Raw genomic sequence first — 21355 nt, 5'->3', positions numbered from 1 at the left:
GGTCTCAAGATTGACTATAATTGGTAAGAATAAATATGAATGCTGCATTACAAACATGATCTGAACAGGCTTGCATTTTTTCAAGTCAAGTCTCTCAGCTAATAGTCTGTTTCTGGAGAATTGATCCTAGCATCCTGGCCCAGATTCTGATCGACGACTTGTGTTTGTAGTGAGTTTGGAAGAATGCAAGTTCACTCTCTGCTGTTTTTAATTTATTTTTTGACTCCTATTCCTTTTTGCTTCGTTTCATTTTCTTGTTTTTCTTCCTTTCATTCTCCTGTCCTTCTGTTTGTGTGTCCATTATCTGTGCTTCATTGCTAGCGTCTTCTGTTACCCTCATTGCAGTAGTTGAGTTCTCCGTGGTAGAGCTCTTTTTCTTCTTTTTCTTCTTGAAGGTATTATCAGATGTTTGTTGATACTCAGTACTGTCCTCCTGTAGTTGTTTGCGGTGTGCGTCTGTGGATTCCTCACTGATCTCATCTGCGTCAGCCATCTCAGCAGCCACCTTGAACCGTTTTTTCTTTTTCTTCTTGTGCATGCTGTCATCTGTCGGCAGGTGTGTGTCTTGCTCCTCTGATGTGTGTGTGAATGCCTCATTCACATCTATGCTGCAGTCTCCATCAACACGATCCTCAGGTGCTGCTTTCTCTTTGCGGTTTCTCTTTTTCTTCCTCTTCGGCTCTGAATTTGCGATCAGATCATGATTCACAGAAGCATCATTAGACTCTTTCCTCTTTTTGGGTTTGCCGTCCTCAGTATCATAACTCGAAAGCACCCCTGTCGTCATCTTATCTTCATGGATGTTATTTTCTGATGGTTCCTCCTGCCTTTTTGATTTCTTGCGTTTTGTTTTCTCTTTAATATCTGGATGTCCATCACGATAAAGACAATCAGTGTTGCTTGTGGATGTTTCAGCAGTGTGGTTCTTCTTACCATACTTGATCATGAACTCCTGCTCCTGCTGCTCAAGCCGGGCCAGTTTGGCGCTCATAGTGAGTCCATGTCTGGCTCCTCTATTCACACAACAAACAAACATCACTATCTTATCTTATCTTATCATACACGCACCCAGACAAAACACCAAAAGGTACTATTACCAAGGCAACAATTAGAAATGTTTAAATGTTTAGTATTAAAATAGTTTAAATTCTAAAATTAAAGACAAAATAAAAATCAAGTTAAAAAAATATAATATGAACAAAAAGACAAACTCAAAGTGAAACCTAAAAATATAAAATGCTAATTCAGGTTATTAATACTATAATAATATATAACTAGTAAAATAACACTGATTTGATAATATTACACGATCTATGAATGAAGTCCTGCTCAAATGTGATAGATAGAAATTGTTAAATGCAGGAAGTTCTAGTATTAAAATTTAAACTAGTTTGACTAACACACATTAATGTGAGGATACTGCAGATTGGGATGCATCATCGTGCAAACCTGAAGAGATCAGAGCTTACTTGTGTGCTGTGCGTCCTCCACAAGCTTTCAGCAGATCTGTATCTGACAGCCTAAAAGAGACAGACAGAAACACAGACCGTTGAGCTGGCTGACATGAAACAATGATAGTATTCAATCTATGAGGATTTTGTAATATTGGCAGCTCATACTTTGTAGTGCTGGAAAGGTCCAGGTTCTGGTCCTCATCTTCAGAACTGCTGCTCCTGTCATCTGATTCAGAGGTCTTTTCTGACTGCTCCTCACCAGACAGCAGTGTAGCTGACTAAGAATGGAGAAGCAGGACATTACAACAACAGCATAATCCAAATACTGAAGCACTACTGATTTGTTTTATTGATTATTTGTACCTTGACAAAACATCCATAAAGCATGGACTTGGCTTGCCGAGCCTTGCGTGGCTTCTTGTTGGAGATCAATCCATCATTGCCGTCATCTGACTTCTTCATCACCACACCGTTCTAAACCACAATGACAACATCTGATGATCCAACAAAGCAAATATGCTCTCATTCACAAAAAACCCAGTTTGCTATAAATTTGATTTTTTTTACAACTTAAAATTGTGTGTATTTACTAACCAGATTTATCAAATCACAAACAAGCTATATAAAAATATTTATATATTCTGCATTTCACATTTGCATTTCCTAATCTAGATGTCTGACCTTGCTAGTTATGTTTTTTGTTTGTAAGTGGCTTTGGATAAAACTGAACTGTGATAAATAGTCACAAAATGTGATACATAATGCTTACGAAAAAACAACACCCGCTGTAAAGAGATGATTTCTAAGTAATGGTAAAAATGTACTTAAATCCCCTTCATATTACTCACCTGACCTGTTTCCACAACCAGATTGGACGAGGCTTTATTAAAAACATGGTCCCACCAGTGGAAAGTGAACTGCTCGCCTTCCTTATGGCCCATCTGAATACAAACAGTACATAATAAATACAAACATAATGTACATATAAGGCCTATGACAGCAGGTAGCTTAAAATCTCAAAGGCTAGACATAAATCAATTGACCTGCACAGAGATATGCCTATATGTTCCTTTTTGCCAACATTTCAAATTCATGTATAATTATTATACACTGGTTTTATGACCTGATATTAAGAGACTGTAAAATGCAAATACAGGGTGAACCAGTTAGAGCATCATAACTGTCCATTATGCATAACTAAAATGCTTTGCAAACAACCATCATGTCCATGTTGTCAACTACCTACATGCTGTATTCAGAGAAATTATCAAATGACAAAAGGATGTTCTCTCAACTCACCCCTCTTTTGTCACATTTAATTTTGACTTTAATAGCTTCTGAGATGCCATTCTCTGACCTGCCCAGACCTTTACCTGCAATACAAGTCTAAATATTACTTATCATCAAACAGACCTGGCGTGTGTCAGTCGATTGTTTACATGAATACGCCAAAGATTATGCAGTGTTTCAGATGTATAAAACTGTCTGCACGGGTCATGTTCTGATTGACCTTTTTCCCATCCGTGTCGCAGAAGCTGCTGCTCTGCGAACTTTAGTCCTGTACTCTTTTCTTGGACCATTTCTGCCATTTCCACAATAACTTCTCAGAACTTGCACAAGGAGGCTGGAGTTAGTAAAACACAGATCAGGCAACTGCACATATAGCGGTTCTAAATATCTGTTAATACTAAATAAATTCTTAAACTGTCAAAGAACTGTAAATCCGATAACACATTATAAATAAATTTAGGCTCGTACCGCTATAAAAGAGGAAAATGGGCAATAATCGCTACCACGCGTTCAGCAAGGGAGACATGACAACAGAAGGACACGCAACTACGGAAAACGAAAAGGTTCAGCGCTATTGATTAACGAAACGCGCTTAACGTAGGGCTTTTTTGCTTTATCTTATATATTTATGAAAATAATATTACCCAATTCACATGAAATAGTAAATATTATACAAACAGATAATCAAATGCAGTATATTGAAGGACTCGTAACAGATTTCAGTCTTTTAATTAAAAAAAAATCAGTGAACAAGTTATACTGCGTGTAATATACACACAGCCAATTTTTTTTATTGTATTGTCTTACACAAAACTCAGTATAAATAATAATTTTACCAATTTTCTCTCCAGATTTCCAACAATGTGTGCATCATTCACAAAACTAACATCAGAAGCAAAATAAAAACAATCACCCCAATATAAAAATACTGTACATAAACCCCTAACCCCCTATACCGGTATGTTCATATTTTCACAGAATATACAATAAGTCAGTTAGCGACGATGTTGGTGAGAATCTGCTGGTTAGTGCTTTACATTGGAAAAAAAAAAAAAAAAAAAAAAATCTGTATCTTTTCACTAATCAAATTAAATTTTGTGTATAAAATCTACCCACCAACGATAATATAACAATCAGGCCCTGTCAGAACCGGAGCCATTTTTGTGCTACAATTCTTCAGTAATAACTTTTGTGTATGTTGGATTTCTGTGTTTAGCATGTGTTTGATAACACCTTCATATTTAGTGGAGTCATACTTCATATGTAACAGAGACCTTCTGACCCTTTGTCACCATACTTAAAATACATCTTTGTCAGGTGTTATTTCAAGTTTTAGGATTTATGTGCATGACTAGTCTCCAGCTAGATGAACTGAATCAGTGTTTTAATGCACATAGTCAGCAGTTCATATGAATGGAGAAAAGTCTGATCCTTTTATGACTGCAGGGCTCAGTCCTGTTCCTCATCAGTGGCAGACTGCTGCTCGGCAGCCTCGTCCTCCGAGCTGGCTTGACATGCTGATGTATGGAACAGACGCATCAGGTCCCGAAATCTCCTTGAAACCTGCAGAAGCACTGATGTTAAAAAATGCAAGGAAAAAAGAATGCCAGAATGCTACTAAGATCTGTATCTTTATAACTCTGGTACCTCGCTGGCTGTTTTGTTGCCGAGCTGCTCTGACACAGCCTGAAAGGTGCTCTGATTGGCTCCTTGCTGCTGACAGGCAGTAAGGATCACTCGATCTGCCTCCCTGTGAATCAGATGATAAGAGAGGGCCAAGTAAAACACAAGCACCATCAGAAGATGCTCGAAAACACATCATGATCTATGGTTGTGCTTACCTAGTCCAGAGAATGACCCTCTCTCCACTGGGAGTGAGGGAGATGTTTTTGGCACACACAGGTGTGTCTAAGACTGGACTCAGTGTGCTCTGCTGAGTGGCATCTCTCTCTCCGGATTCAGCTGAATCGTCTTCATCCCTACTGTGCTGTAGTGCAGTTGTATGATGCATCTCCTCTTCGTTTTTCTTGTCATCGTCTTTGTTCTGTATTTTCTGCTCCTCTAGGACTGGAGAAGTGGGTCTCTCATCTCCCTCCCATACAGTCCCATCACCATCTGCAGATCAGGTAAAGATTATTTCTTTTTTTTAACGTCAGGAGTTTCCAGTAAACTGTCAGTACACTGTAGATATGACAATGAAAACTCCTGCATTTTAAAACAAACATATATTATACTATATATAATACATAAATCGATATTCTATATATATGACCCTGGACCACAAAACCAGTCTTAAGTGTAAATTTTTCTAAATTTAGTTTTATACACCATCTGAAAGCTGAATAAATAAGCTTTCCACTGATGTATGGTGTATTATGATCGGAAAATATTTGGCCGAGATACAATTATTTGAAAATAAAAATAAAAGCAACATTGGGACATTATTACCATTTTAAATGCTACGGTTTCTAAATGCTACGATCCTCCAGAAATCATTTTATAATTTTTTGAAACATTTCTGACTATTATCAATGTTGAAAACAGAAATTTTATTATTTACAGATTATAAAACTCTTTCCTGTCAGTGTTGATCAGTTTAACATCTTTGCTGAATAAAAGCATTCATTTCTTTGAAAAAAAATAAATAAAATTTTATATATATATATATATATATATATATATATATATATATATATATATATATATATATATATATATATATATATATATAATTATTAAAAACCAAAACCAAACTAGAAGTAAATCAGAAATAAATTATGCTATACCATCATGTGGACTGTTTGTTCCACTGCCAGTCTCATCTTTAACCTCTTTCTCTGCCTCTCCATCCTCCCCTTGTACTCTTTCTTCTTCCTTTTCCTCCCCTCCTCTTTCAGATTGTGCATCCGCAGATGGAAATGCAGAATCGCGACTCTTCAGTACCTTGGAACCATTAGTGGCCTGATCACAAAAAACAAAATAAAAAACATTTAGGAGTCCTCCTCAATGTGAAAAACACATTATGAGGAAACAGTCTCTATCAAAACATCTTATAATAATTGTGGCAATTCCATATATTTCAAGGCTTTGTTGTGTCAAACCAAAAACTGAGCATAGCAAGCACCTTGTTGCCATTACAACGCAAGCATCCCTTCCTCTTATGCCTGCGATGCTTGGCTTCATGGCCGGAGTCATGACAGGGACATGAGCAATCTTTTTCAGGCCAATCACAGTCCTGAAAAAAAAAGCATGAGATTAACAACTTATCAAGAATGGAGGAAACAAATTCACTGGGATGAACAAAATGAAGACACCTTGTAGTTGCCATGTGTGCGCATTTCTTTCCTCCTCCTGCTCCTGATCTGTCGAATCTTGTGAGACTCTTCATCTTCCTCTAGATCAGGCAGAGTGACTTCCTCAAATCCTCCCCATACACCACCTCTAGAGGCCAAACTCATCCCCGCTTCTCCATCTGTCCCAGTGCCCACGTCTTCCGGCCAAACCGCCTCTTCAAACTGGCCAGGACGTGCTGGGGGTGGACGCATCTCATCAAAAAACATCCAAAATTCTCCTTGTAGGTGTGTGTGGCCTTTAAGAAGGGTGGCCATCTGTGTTTTGAGCTGAGTTACAAAAGCAGAAATAACAGGATTTAGGAAAACAAACAGTCTAATAAACTTTAAGTATTTGCTGTGAAGCTACAGACAAACGATTGATTCAATAATATCAATTAATGCTACATTCATTTACAATGGTTGTGTATTTCTATAGGACACACTAGGGCTGTGCGATTAATCTAAATTGTCATAAAATTACTATTTGAGCGTGCGCAAATTCTAAATCGCTTTATAGCACGATTTTCCACGGCCCTGACCTCTCGATCCAATCAGAATGCAGTATGCCTAAATGTAGTGCGAGAACAGAGCAGACCGGGTTTTTCCAAGCCCATGTTAACGGATCATAACGTTCACACTGCATGCTGTAAAATATGTGAACAGAAAAGGTTAGAAATAGAAAGGTGCGAAAATAATTAATATCTAGCGCATGAGCATAGAGAGATTTGTGAGTGCACAGGACACAGTTTGAGAGAGAGGAGAGACACATACTGTATACGCACTGCAGACGGAGTACAGGTACGTGTGAACCTGGCGCAACACATAGATTTCAACACACGAGGCACCGCTGCAATGAGCTCTATGACCATACTGTATACGCACTGCAGACGGAGTACATGTAAACCTGGCGCAACACATAGATTTCAACACATGAGGCACCGCTGCAATGAGCTCTATGGCCATACTGTATATGCACTGCAGACGGAGTACATGTAAACCTGGCGCAACACATAGATTTCAACACACGAGGCACCGCTGCAATGAGCTCTATGACCATACTGTATACGCACTGCAGACAGAGTACAGGTACGTGTGAACCTGGCGCAACACATAGATTTCAACACATGAGGAACCGCTGCAATGAGCTCTATGGCCATACTGTATACGCACTGCAGACGGAGTACATGTAAACCTGGCGCAACACATAGATTTCAACACATGAGGAACCGCTGCAATGAGCTCTATGACCATACTGTATACGCACTGCAGACGGAGTACATGTAAACCTGGCGCAACACATAGATTTCAACACGAGGCACCGCTGCAATGAGCTCTATGAACAATGCATGGCAAAAAAAAAAAAAAAAAAGATTATTTTAACTTATGTCTGTTCTAGAGACATGTTACAACTTTTTGATGTAGCTCTAATTGGGTTTCTTTTGGAAATGCATTTCAAATTCATACTGAATGCATTTATGACTGTAAAGCATGTCTGTGTGTGTCAAAATAGTGATTAAAATCAAAATCGCAAATTTGATCAAAGAAATTGCGATAGTTTTTTTTTTTTCCGTCCATATCGCACAGCCCTATAGGACACTGCAGAAAACTTTTCATTTTATTCTTGAATCCTATACCTCTTCAATCCCAGCAGGACTGAGAGGACTTCCACTCTGGAGCACTCTCACTATCTTCTGGTAATGAGATGGATTCTCCCCAAAACTGATCTCCAACTGACGCAGGAACCGACGACTCCTCTCAAAGGCTTGCTGTTCTTCAAACTGGGGTTAGGAAAGAACATATAAGACACAGTTTTGATTTCTTTTTTTTTAGCCACACTGATCAAATGACTTATTTCCACAGTTCTCTTTTCTGTTTGTAAAATGACTGCAATTACCAGTCCACACTCCAGAGCTTGCTCAGGTAAAAGGAAAGCAGCAAAGTCCTTGAGGAGCTCAGGCCAGTCCTTGAGCAGAAGTTTCAGCTGGGAGAACAACTCTACAACACTGCGACTCTCCCCTGCCTCGTCAAACTCATAAAGCAGCCCTAAAAACTCCTCCACTTTACCAGGAATGTCTTGCAAGACCTCACGCACCTACAACAGCAAAATAAAGGGAAGGAAGATGAGAGACAGGAACAATTAGTATTTCTCTAATCGATGTAAAGGAGATGCTAGTGAGTCAAGTGGTCTGACCCTGTTGAGATAAGCCTGGGCAAAAGCCATATCTTTGCTCTCTCTCATTGGATCGTTGTCCAAGATGTGGTCATCGTACAACAGGAGCAGCTTTGAGGCATCTTTACTTCCTCGTTCCTGACGTCGAACGCGCTTCAGACTACGAGGGGGTGGGCGACCACGGCCTGTGAGAGTCAATAAACTGAATCAACAGAACGTTTCATATTGAAAAATTTAACCAAACCAAAGCTCAATTCAACTTAACATCACTGAAAACAAACAAGCTGTGTTGACCTCTTCCACGCCCCCCTCCTCTCCCGCTGATCTGTGGAGGGTCGTCACCAGGCAGTGCTTCTCCCTCAGGAAGCTTTCCACCTTCTCCCTCCCCCGCTTCCATCTCATCACCCTTCATCGCACCATCATCCTCGTCCTCGGAGTTCTCCTCCTGCGAATTCTGGGATGCAGGGGAGTTTTGGGAGTTTGGGGAGGTGGGGGATGTTGGGGAAGTGGGTGAATTGTCCTCCTCAGAATCTCCCTCTCTGCACAACCTCCTCTCTGATGCCAACCAGGTCAACTTCTCCATTGTCTCCTACCGAAGGGAACACAGAGGAAACCGATTAATAAAACTGTAGAAAGAAATTGATTAAAATGACTCCATTTATATTTCTTATTTCAACCATTTAAGAATAATACTTCACATAACATCATATTTAAATGTGTCCTTGCAATCTCAAAATGACTATGTATTTTCATACTGCATATTCTAATGCTGTGATGCCTAAATTCACCTGTAGCATTTAAAATGACTGATACGAATTTTTAGTATTTTAGTTTTAATTTATTTAGACAAACCTGAAGCTCTGGAACGGACAACACTGATTCCTCTGATGCTGATGACATCACTTCCTCTTCATCCTCATCCTGTGTGAGGTCATCGAAATCCTCCTCTTCTTCATCCCTCTCTCCATCTCCATCTTTCTCTCCATCTCCATCCTTCTCTTCCCTATCTTTGTCACCACTTCCATCCCCATCCGTTTTCCTGCCACCTTCTCCATCACCGCTCTTCTCGCCTTCATCTTCATCATGTTCTTCATTTCCCCCACTCTCCCTCTCCTCGCCCCGTCCCTCCTTGTTCCCACTGTTCTGTGTCTCTCCCCCGCTGGATTGTTGGTCCCTCCCATCTCCAGTGCCGTGTTCACACACTCCTGGTGTTTCCTGTTTGCCAGAGGCAGATTGGACAGGAGGACACTCTACAATATCCATCTCCACCCTCACAGAAGCTTCATCACCACCATCCGTGCTGGTCAAACTGGAGTTAGGGCTGCAAGAGGACTCTGAGAGTGCCAGGAGAGGACTACCAAACAAAGCGCCTGCCATTTCCTCTTCCCATCTGTCTCCAACCATTTCCTCAATATCCTCTTTTCTTTCGCCGGCATCTTCTCCTCCAATTGGCGATGACGTGTCTGGTGTGATGATGTTTAAAGGCACTTTAGTGCTAGCCTTGTTATTTAAGACTACGGAGCCAGTAGGGATGTCAGTTTTCTGGGATAAACTTCCTGGTGCACCTTCAGCAGGAAGTAGAGCAGGTTGGTTCAGAACGATGGAGTCTTGAGGCAGAAGTACAAACTGAGGAACCCCTGTAGATGAAACGGTTTGAACCAGCACAAACTGAGAATTGTCTTCTGCTGGTGCTGCTGTCAGAGGAGAGAAGCCAGTCCTTTGACCATTTTCCACACTATACTGTATGTGAGTGCCATCCTTCATGGTTTGCAAAATCACACAATCAGACTTCTGTTTCATCTTTCCAGTGTAGGGGCTTGAGGAATGTCCCAAGGCCTGTGTACCAGGGACTAACTGTATGACAAGATCCTGAGAGGGAGATGTGACCAATCTGTGTGGGGCGGCATTTTCATGGGCTTTGATAACAACCACGTTATCTGATGGCAATTTCTGTGTGACATTCATGCATACTGGCTGGTCCATAATGACAGCAGGGTTGCTTACGTTTGTCATATTACCAGAGGACAGGGGCAATAGCTGGGGTAACCGGGGGGCTGGTTTCAAAGGAGCAAGTTTTCTAGGTATGGTCCGTTTCTTCTGATTATTGGATATCTGCTGCATGCCACACGCCTTGACTGTTCCAGTACTAAGTAGGGGGATATCACACGGGGGTATCTGAACTACAGCGGGGGGCAAGTTGGCAGGAGGGTGTGCCGTATTACCAGCCCCCAATTCAGGAGTAACATACTGGAAATTAACAGGACAAGAGGTGCTCAGTGGAACAGTCCCATGAGCAGGGGTCAAAGGGGGGTGAACCAATGGGAACACCCCATTTATAGGAGTGATAGAAGTTTGGGTCAATAATACTACACCATGTGCTGGAAGAGGTGTGGACACATTTGTCAATACATTTCCTGAACCTGTTGGACATGGAGGCGCTTTAGCCAGTGGTGTGAGAGTAGGACAGGCAAAACCACGTAGAGGTCGAGATTTGGGCTGTGAAGCACGAATTGGTCTCTGTGAGGGGTGCAGACGCAGAGTGACGCCTTTAGGGAGGAACTGTGGGTAGCGTGTTCCTTTCGGGAAGACAAGGGTAGGAGACTTGATGGAGGAGGTCCCCTGTAAACTGCTCTGACAAACTGCTCTATGGATGTATGGCAAGCTTTTCTGTAAAGAATTTTGAAACCATCAGGAGTGCACTTAAAATCAGATGGATCAAATTATTTTAGAATGGTTTCAGTGAGTTTAAGGCATTTAAGGTTGAGGTTGAGGGCCTTGTAGGTTGAGGTTGAGAACCACTGGTCTTGTAATACCTTCAGGCTGTAATAGTTTGAGGTTGTAATACCTTCAACCAGTTGGGCATCACGTCTTGCTCTCTTTCCACAGGAGGGCACTCCTCTCCAGGCACCACAGGTCTGCACATCACAGGTAATGGAGGAACAACACGATTCTGGCAGTAAAACTAAGAAAAACATTGTCATAAAAACATTTTACCACCATAAAAGATTCTATGCGAACAGGCACTTCTAACAGCCACTGCAGTGATGCAATGACTTTACCAATCAGCGATAGGCTTTCATTTAGAAGGTGGGACATATTCTGCCATATTGCAAGTTGCAGTTTCTCCCATTCATAAATAACAGGAGTGAACCGTCTTTGTATATCTATAGTCTTTGTCCCCATTCAATAGGTCCATTCCAGAAGGTGTTGAAATCAGACAAATTGACAGAAACTGGGGATAACTAGGGGCAAATGTCCAACACCACAAATAATAGTGTATATAAAGATGATGAACAGATAGATCACCTTGATGATGTTGTGTGGGGCTCTGGGGGACATCATGTCCTTCACACGCACTCGCAGCTGCTCCTGACGCTTGGGCCGGATCAGATAGCGGCTTATAAGATGATATGGGAATTCTGTTTGAGCAAAGTGCTTTAACCCCAAGACTAAGAGACTGTAAAGAGATGAGAGCAGGGGATGAAAGAGAGGCAGAAGGTAAACTGGCTGGAGGTATGGCTAGTGTTTACTAGCTGTTGTCACTTGTCCAAACTCCACAAATTGTGTGTTTTGAAACATGACTCTGCAAAATACCCATATTAACATTTCTTTCTTTACTGACCAATTCCAGTATTATTGGTGAGGCATTTGAAAGCAAAAGATGAATCTTAACTTCTCAGACAAAAAAATTGTACACACGTTTTTAAAAAGTGAAATTATATACAAACACTAGATGATATGCTATATATATAGATAATTCAATTATTTATAGATTAAAACATTTACTCCCAGGACCGAATCTAAATGGGGTAGAGAGTCAAAGCCATTTGTACCCATCTTCTCCTTTGGTGTAAGAATGTTTGCTGCGTGGGGGATGCAGTACTGGATCCAGCCTGCAGTGTGGAAGAAGCTCTGGGTACAGAAACACAGAGCGTGTGGCCAACAACCATGCAAGACCAGCTGGAAGCAGCGGGTACGAATGAGCTACAGAAACAAACCAAGCAGACATACATCATTTACATACACATTTATGCATGTGCAATTGATTTGATTAACTGGGTTATATGAAATACATATGAGATGCCTAACCTGAGTTTGGGTGAATGGGTTTGGGAGGAAGATACAGAGAAGGACATTGCTTTAACTCCTCCAACAAGTTGAGGGAGGACTGCAAGTTACACACCCTAAACATGCTTCTAAAACCTGGATTAACCATTGATCTCTCCTCCTCTGCCCGCTCCGCAAAAGACAGCAACTCCCCCTGTCAACACAGGACAGGAAACAATTATTGTAAATTTACATCTCAATTTTTGAGAAAGTTCTCATTTGATTTTGATATAGGGATGTCAAAGATGTTAAAACTCCTTTATCATATCACATTCTTTGCACAAATTTTGTATATAATACATCAGTACTTGTGAACATATCAAAAATAGATTCATGTAAAACATAACATCTTGAAAAATTACAATCTCTATATATAAGGGAAAATGACACTTTAAAACTCAAAGAGAAGGAAGAAAATGTTTGTAAAAATGTAACTGTACTGCTTTTTGAATTTCAATAACCAAACAAAAATAATAATAATAATAATAATCTGTCGAGCAACACAACATTTTATTTCCATGTGTCAATTAAAAAAAAAAAAAAAAAAAAAGACACTGGTGTGTTTAATTCCAAATTTTCTTACCAGGAAATGTTTGGTGGTTTGAGCTTCACTCTGTAGTGCCTTCACTGGGTTGCACAGCATATTGACCTGTGTCAGTAACTGGACATGCTGCGGGTTTAATTTCAAACCAAAATTAAATCATATCAAGATAACACAAGATGAGTCCCCTATGTATTAAATGAATCACACTTTTTGGCAAAAGACTAGATCCTTGAAACCAAGATAAATTAAGTAAGTTAAGCATGTTCATTGTGAATTGTGGTGTTTAAAACTCTCTTACTTGCTGTATTTGCTGCTGCAGTTGTATTCTCTGAGGAGACGTGACCACCAGAGGACAGGTGGGTTGCATAAGAAACATGCCAGGCCCAGTTGCATGCTGGGTGAACCGAACCTGGTTCTCCCGTCGCTGCTGCAAAGCATCCAGCTGCTCTCTGACTGTCCGCCTGCAGGCAGTCAACATGTGAACCAACGGCTCCTCCAACCTGATGACAAATAGAAACAGTGAATCGTTAGAGGTTAAGGGAAGTTTTTATATTTGCACAAGAAACGTTCAAGAAAATCTGCTGAACTGCCATTCTGATGAAACATAAAACTTCAATTATTCTAAAATATTATTCTCAACAGGGGACACATAAAATATCATTACCTTATCGGTTACTGGCCAATATACAAGAATATCTAATTTACTTTATCAGCTGTTATTGGATTTTGCCTCGTGAACTGTAGATGCTCATTTCCTCATTCTTTTCATTTAGATTTCCTTTGTAGTCACTTTAAATTAACTTCAAATATACTTTTTACAAATATGAATTGTTTAAAAACACTTTAATGTTCCAATTTACTATTGATCAAATCTAACAGTAAATAGCCATTCTTTCATACATTACCACATTGTCATGCCCAAATTTACTTGTATCAGATCATATTTTTTTATTTATTTGTAAAACAAAATAGTGTAAAATTTTATTATACAGCATTTATGAGTTATACGATAGCAATTTATCAACAGAGTTAAAAAGAATTAAAAATATATATATTAATAATAAATATACAAAAATTGAAATTAAATTACTTTTCATTTTAATTCTATATTGTGAAGACATTCTAGGAGAAATTAGTGCGAGTTGATTCTATCAAGAGAGAATTTACAGAATCAAGAAAAGTGGGCATTCCATATAAAAATGGAGCCAAACCTAAATGTAAGTGTGCAATTGTGACAGCTGCATACATACTAATTGTATAATAGAATTACCAACAGAAAACAGAATTATGACTCAATGATTTGTATATTTTCTTCAGCATAAATGATGACACTGTTACGTCAGTCATCAAATATGACTGGCAAATTAAACAGACCAAACATCTTATACCCTCTGTACCCTAGAGAATGAGCATTACAGGGACATTCTGCACACACACTTACTCTCAGTGTGGAAAATACAGCACAGACGTCAATGTACCTCGTTAACATTTAAAACCCCCATCAACCACATCTCGGTCTGCAACCAGAACACAGCGATGCACGTGGATCACATACACACTACAACCTGTAATGACCCCTTCTCAGGGTAAATAATAAGCTGCAACAGTGTGCAAGATGTCCATCTCAATACAGTTTTGTACTGATTGTAATTAACTGATTGATTGTTAATTACATACATTCTTAAAAACCGTAGAAGTTACAAGCTTGATATGATGGGTTTTAAATAAGGCCTCAAACAGGGACTGTTCATGATCATAACATTAGAAAAAGGGCATACAGTTTAAGGGATGCCCTTTCAGTAGGTGACAGAGGTTTGATTGTGTGTGTGTGCGCGCGTACGTGCATGTAGGGGTTATGTTTTCCAGTAAATGAGCTCTATTTAAAGCCTCTGTGTCTGGATTCTGCATGTCGCACGTAGGTGAAATCTTTTCAGCACGTCCACAGTGACGTAAAGACCTGCACCTGTACAGTACACAGCAGTGGTGGGAAGGGGGATGGGGGAATGAGTGTGTTTAGACTATAGTGAAGGTGTATATGTAGCTCTGCTGTGTCCATTCCGTGTCCAGGGTCTATAGTGAAACAATTGGACACTTCAGAGCATTTATCTGCCTCCCTACCCAAACAGACAACAGCATTCCTCTGCTGCTCTGTCCCAAAGGGAGGACCCAACTTGAGGGTGTAATAGCATGTCTTTTTGCTTTGCATTTTGCACAAGAAAATACAGTTTCATCAGAAAGCAACTGCATTTGGCTTTCTTTACATTAAAATTAATAACAACATTTATGCACATGCAATTAAATAAATACAGGCTCAACAATAAGAAAACAAATATTTAAGAAAATAGTCACTAGTCTCTCTCTCTCTCTCTCTCTCTCTCTCTATATATATATATATATATATATATATATATATATATATATATACACACACACACACACACACACACACACACACACAGTTATCAGAGATATGTTCCTTTAAAATTATGGGAAAAATTACATATGTGAAAAATTTGTGTATAATATTACAATACTCATAAAATATCAATATATTAGTAATAAAAAAAATATATAAATTTCCAATTAGATTTCAAACATGAAATAATAAATGTAAAAATAAAAAATCTTGAATTATAATAAAATGAAAATTTAATGTGTTTAAACAAATATATATATATATATATATATATATATATATATATATATATATGTTCATAGAATGATTAAAAAAAAAAAAAAACCTTACTGTTGATTCCTTGACATGGGCTGGGGGAGGGGTATGTTACCTAATGGCTTGAGGGACATTGAATTGTGGCGTGTCATTGACCTCCTCATCACGTTCCTCTTCTTCTTCATGACCTTCCTCATCTTGTTCTTTGGCAGCCAACTCATCATGGAACTATAAAATAGGAGGGAAAATGAGTGAGGAGTGACTGGATTTAGTTTGTTTCTGTTAGTGTTAAGTCCTCTTACTGTCTCAAATAGCTCTTCCATGAGCTCATTGACTTCCTTCTCTGCAAAAGAGAGATGAAATCATTACTTAAAGCAAATACTTAAAACTGAGTGTTTTATCTAATCTACAACCTGTACAAAAACTCACTTGTGATACGGACAGCACGATCATTTCGATAATCCTCCAAATCTGGCTCGTCTAAATCATCTAAAAAGTTATATTCAGGGTCATCATCTTCATCAGCCTCTTCTGAAATACAGAGAGAGAATCGTCAGAAGAACTGTGTATTTTATGTGTGTGAACACACGTAAAGCAGTGATGCTGAAAGGAAACTGGGGAAAAGGTCAGGGGACGAAAAACATGAGTGGAAAAAGCAGAGGTAGTATTTAACCGCTGACACACACACACTAAACTAGACTCACACTCAGAGGAAGCCATTAAGACATTTAAGAAAAGTGCTTTGACAGCATCTGTGTGCAACAGGCATGACAGTGATTTGTTTAAAGTACACGATCACACTTGGAGGATCACTGGTTCAGCCCAGGCCAGTAAACAACAATAAGAGGTGTCAAAAACAGCCCCAAATAATATCTAATACACTACCATTCAAAGGTTAGGGGAAAGGAATCTTATGCTCACAAAGTCTGCATTTATTATTATTTCAAAAATCAGTGAAAACAGTAATAGGTGAACTATTATAACAATTTATAACGACTGTTTTCCATTTTAAAAAACAAATTTATTTAGCTGAATTTTCAGCAGCCATTACTCCGGTCTTTAGTGTCACATGATCGTTCAGAAATCATTCTAATATGCCGATTTGGTGTTTTAGAAAAGTTTTCTATTATCATCAATGTTGAAAACAGTTGTACAGCTTGATATTTTTGTAAAAACTAAAGTATCATTTTCAATAGAATGTTCAAAAGAATAGCAGTTAATTATTTTTCTATCTTTAGTAACAATGCAAAAGTATATACTTTCACTTTTCAATTTAATGCATCCTTGCTAAATATTTATTCTTTTGGGTAATGTTCAGAGTTACAGTTTCTTCTAACTTGTAAGAACTTGTCTAAAAACTTTGGTCTGCATGTAAATAAGTACCTTACACTAAACAAAAATTATACAGACTTTTAAAGTAAATACTATCCTACTCAAATTAAATAATGTATTTATGACTGAATCATAATTACAATATTAACAGAAATAAAAGCAAATTAAATATAATAATATATTAATATATAATATAATGAAATATAATCTTTTTGTGAACATCATGTGCAGTAGACGCTACACCTCCTGACCTTCATTGTCCAGATTAGAGGTCATGAGTCCCTGCAGCCATTGTGTCCATTCAGGGTCCTCTGGTGTGGAGACGTTATCATACATGTCTGGCGTGATGTCCGGCGCACAGAGCTCTGCCTCCAGCTGATCTAAGGGAACGTCCCTCAGTGGACGTTTTGACCGAGTACGACAAGCTACCAGACCGTTATTCGGCTCCCCTCCGCCACCACTGCTCAAAGCCTTTAGCAGACAGGCAGATACATTTTAAAGAGAGAACCAAATACACTAGACAAAAAGATTTTTGAGTCTGTGTGATCTGGTACCTGGTAAGGCTCCATGCAGAGAGGACTGAGTTCAAGTTCTTTATCCACAGCATGTAGTTTCTCAATGAAGGGGTCAGGGGCCCTAAGGGACCGTGAGATGCCACAGGATTGAGGAGGTGGGGCAGGAGGACCCATAGGCACTGCTTCAACTATCAAGTGTCTGGAGAGCTTGGGATTCTGTGACAAAGATGAGGAGGGAAAAAAATAGACTTAAACTTTGAACAATGTGCAAAAATAATGAAATATGAGTGTGTGTGTACCAGTCTGGGGCTATTGCTGGCATCATCACATTGGGGAGGCGATTGAGAGGTAGAACGTCTGCTGCCACGTGGAGAGGAGGCTGTGCTCTCCACATCACTCTCCAAAAACGTCTGAGAGAAAATTCAAATATATTCTTTAAGAAATCCTTCAAGAGGCTGTTACTGTAGAATAGGGTAGTGATAAACAAGTGATTATTAAACCACAGCTTGTTAAATGCCTTTTAATTTCACATGTGAAAGGGGCATTCTTAAAAAGGCACAAAAAAAGGACATATATATTCTATCGGCCAAAAAGAGGGAGGGAAAAGTTGCAAAAAAAAAGTATTATAAATGGACCTCTAACGAAAAATAAGTTCAAAAGATCATTATTTTAAATTGATATTGAACTTTTGACAAATCCAATTCTTATTCTCATTGAATAAAAGTATTTAATACTTTCTTATTTAATATTTTCAAAGTGGTGTATGATATTTATACAATAATTCAAATAAAAAATTTAAATAAAAAAGTCCTATTTACCAGTACATATATATTTTTTAATAAGTATGATATATTGTGTTTGTGATATGCACCTCCTCAGCGGTTTCATCTTCCTCATCTTCATCAGGACAATACTCTTCATCAGAGGAGTCCTCCTCTTCTTGCAGGGGAATGTCCACAAACTGGGGTGGCTAAGGAGAGAGTCCCATTTACCAATTAGCAGTGAACATCAACCAAACAAAACCCCCAAAACAATACAAATTCTCAAAGGTGATACATCATAACAATCTGATACCTTAATCTCACTTGGCTTCTTTATTGAAGAGATGTTCCAATTGCCCATCCCCTAAAAAAAAAAAAAAAAAAAAAGGAAGAAATCAACACCCTCACATGTAAGAAATTCAAATTCGCAAAAAACATTTTTTCTCTCATAAGAAAAATATTAATAAATCACACTCACCACCCCTTTCTCAACAACTTCTTTGAGCTTAGAACGGGTCATTTTAGGCTCCTACATAAAACATGACATAAATATACTATATCAAATGTAATAAATAAACAAAATGAACAATATTACAAATAAAATTACCATTTTCAAATGGACATCCACTATAAGAGATAAATAGAGGTGGAACTTACAAACATGGGCATATCTTGTGTGTCTCTTATAGCAGCTTTCATCATGGCCACAACATGCTCATTGGTTACCACCTCCTGAACAACAACAAAGTAATTTGTTAAAAAAACTACTACTGATTTGATGGTAAAATTTCCTTATAATGATGTTATTTTTCCTGAAGGTTCACAGATTGTTTAATTACTACCAGATCATTTGTTCGATGTCTCAAGAACACATGCATAAAAACTAAACAGACTTGAAATCAGACTCACGTGGATGATGTCACGAACGTTGACAGTGGAGAGCTGGAGCTTTTTGGATTTGAGCGTTAAATCGCTGTCCAGCTTCTTCAGCTCTTCCTCACTCTCATCGTCTTCCTCAAGCTCTTCTGTAGTCTTCTCCAGATCTCCATTCTTCTCAGGGATCTCTCCTTCCACCTGAGTCATTTCACTCTTCTTTACATTCACTCCATAACGTTTCTTTAGCCACTCCTCCCCTTCACACCTGTCCTCATCTAAAGGTTGACAAACAATAACACTTCAATCAGACTTTGGAAAACAACTCAATTCAATAGTTCTGTTTATCTTAGTTAGAAAGTAACATAATTAAATGAAGAGTGGTTAATGGCAAGGCTAAATGGTCTGACTCACCCACAGTGATGACCAGACCCAGCTCTGCATCCTCCTCTGACTGTAGTGGGGATGAAATTGGAGTGGAGGACTGGACACTGCCACTGTCATCTTCATCATGGCCGACACACACAGGAAATAACCAAATATCAAGCTCTGCTCGAAACTTCAATCAAGTAATACTGCTTGTTTCTACACTACCTGCACTGGAGTTCTGCTCATGGCAATTGGACTGATGGAAATGTTTGTCTGGAGACAGTGTCTGGATTGAGGTCCAGCTTTTGTTCTTAGTGGATGTAGAGACCTTTGTTCTCCGTGAACTAGAAGAGAGTTTGAGAGAGAAAAGAGATCTGCTGATAGATTCTCTCTTAGGGGCTTTGGCAGGATTCGGTTGTGGTTCTGGAGAAGAAGACTTGCGTTTCCAACCCATGTTCAATCTGTCTCTGAGCCTGAAAAAAAAAAAAAAAACTTAGTGAAACAAACTAATGTCTTGCAACAAAGTTAATCCTCTAAAGTATGTATTCAAGAAATTATGAAAATAATAATAATAATAATAATTAATTAAGAGTGAGATAATCAAAACTAACAGTACAACATTCTTCCTGGTTATGTTTCAAAACCAAGCCTAGACAGTTCACTAGTATGGAGCAGAGCCAATTAATGAAAGTAATAAATTATAAATACAGCAGTGTTTCGTTTATATTCAGTGAATGTTTTTCTGGTGTAAAAGAACAGTATAAGCATTTTTTTTTCTAATTCACTGTTAACCAAGCATGGAGAGATGGAAATCACAAACAGTGAATTTGTATGTTTGTTTCTACATATGTTAGCTTATTGGCTAACTGAAGTTAGCATTGCGCCCCTACATAATACATACCACTTGGAAACAGTTTATATTTTGACACGGAAGGACGTTATTTGCTGTGTTCACATTTTATCATGTAATGTAATATCATGTAATACCCTCTTACCCACGAACAAGTGTTTGAGGCCATCGGTAGTTTTCTAATTCACATTAGCCCGCCGCTTCACAACAAACGGCGGGTGTTGCGCTCATTTCCTTCCCCCACAAACACAAGCGACGACAAACCATTCCCTCGCCTCCGTGGAGGTGCACACAACCACAATATTTCATTAGATTAGATTAATAATCTAACAAGCGTTTTGCGAGGGGAAAGAAAAGAAGCTAAAAATATGGCGCTTCGACGGCGGCCAAAACATTTTTCCCCCGAGGGAAAAAAGCTCCTCAAAATGACAATGATGAACGTCTGTAACATCTGATATGCTTCCTTATTTTTTATTCTAGGCACAATTATATGTTTTTATGACTGCTGTCGGACTGTGAGTCTATTTATGCTATAAAAAAAACTACATTTCTTTTATTATTATGTTTTATTTTAAACGATACACTCAGGGAGTGAAAATAAAATTTTAATTAAATTAAACAAAATAAAATAAAAATAATTATATAAACAGAGACTTTTCGGTCTATCTTAATTATTTTCTTTTCGTTAGAGAACATACAGTAGCCTGAATTATATTCGTCTTTCCTTATACTAGGCTAGCGTATAGTAACGGATACATAGTTTTCTATTGCTTTGCACATTTACAGAGAAATTTTTACCTTTACATAGCATATATGAAATTTGATATTGCCTAAGTCTCATTTTAATTTTGTCATCAAAAAGGGAGGAGTTTATTTTTGTCGACTATATATTGGCTCTTGAGTTTGTCGCTCTTGTCCAGAAGTGGAGCAGAGCAAGTCTTTCGAAAGCTCTGACAAATCTTAAAATAAATGGACTGCAATGAAAATGCCCTTAACAACCAGCGAAACCATTAATTAAACCTGAAAGTTACATGCCAGGTGTAAACAATGGGCAGAAATCTACCAGCTCGTGATTTTGCAGAATTTG

The 21355-nt window shown here is 38.6% G+C and overlaps 2 protein-coding genes across 12 annotated transcripts; both read right to left on the bottom strand.

Moving 5' to 3' along the window:
* Positions 1-60: 60 nt before the first annotated feature.
* On the bottom strand, positions 61-3314 carry gpatch4 (G patch domain containing 4). 11 transcript variants are annotated; one of them, XM_026227416.1, is made up of 8 exons: positions 3213-3314; positions 2965-3078; positions 2754-2827; positions 2303-2395; positions 1818-1928; positions 1620-1732; positions 1470-1520; positions 61-1013 (listed from the first exon to the last, which is right to left on the bottom strand). In XM_026227416.1, exons 2-8 carry the CDS (start codon positions 3041-3043, stop codon positions 227-229), a joined length of 1308 nt encoding a protein of 435 aa, XP_026083201.1. In that variant the 5' UTR covers positions 3044-3078; positions 3213-3314; the 3' UTR covers positions 61-226. The 11 variants fall into 11 exon arrangements, with proteins under 11 accessions (XP_026083201.1, XP_026083204.1, XP_026083200.1 ...); XM_026227419.1 differs by having other exon boundaries at positions 2308-2395; positions 3213-3264; XM_026227415.1 differs by lacking the exon at positions 2754-2827 and having other exon boundaries at positions 2308-2395; positions 2868-3078.
* A 143-nt stretch (positions 3315-3457) lies between these two features.
* On the bottom strand, positions 3458-20529 carry gon4lb (gon-4 like b). The gene is made up of 31 exons (XM_026227413.1): positions 20414-20529; positions 19644-19891; positions 19464-19553; positions 19086-19327; positions 18834-18908; positions 18655-18705; positions 18490-18540; positions 18287-18385; positions 17715-17825; positions 17455-17631; positions 17152-17371; positions 15998-16099; positions 15871-15911; positions 15684-15796; positions 13196-13397; positions 12937-13023; positions 12336-12507; positions 12080-12230; positions 11553-11703; positions 11092-11208; positions 9099-10913; positions 8541-8835; positions 8268-8431; positions 7971-8168; positions 7711-7854; positions 6059-6364; positions 5869-5979; positions 5531-5705; positions 4586-4859; positions 4392-4494; positions 3458-4307 (listed from the first exon to the last, which is right to left on the bottom strand). Exons 2-31 carry the CDS (start codon positions 19870-19872, stop codon positions 4194-4196), a joined length of 6180 nt encoding a protein of 2059 aa, XP_026083198.1. The 5' UTR covers positions 19873-19891; positions 20414-20529; the 3' UTR covers positions 3458-4193.
* Between the last annotated feature and the right edge of the window lie 826 nt (positions 20530-21355).

Source organism: Carassius auratus, chromosome 41, assembly GCF_003368295.1.
Source record: "Carassius auratus strain Wakin chromosome 41, ASM336829v1, whole genome shotgun sequence".
NCBI lineage: Eukaryota > Metazoa > Chordata > Actinopteri > Cypriniformes > Cyprinidae > Carassius > Carassius auratus.
The sequence above is the reverse complement of the archived record's forward strand: the minus strand, read 5'-3'. Positions and strand labels throughout refer to the sequence as shown.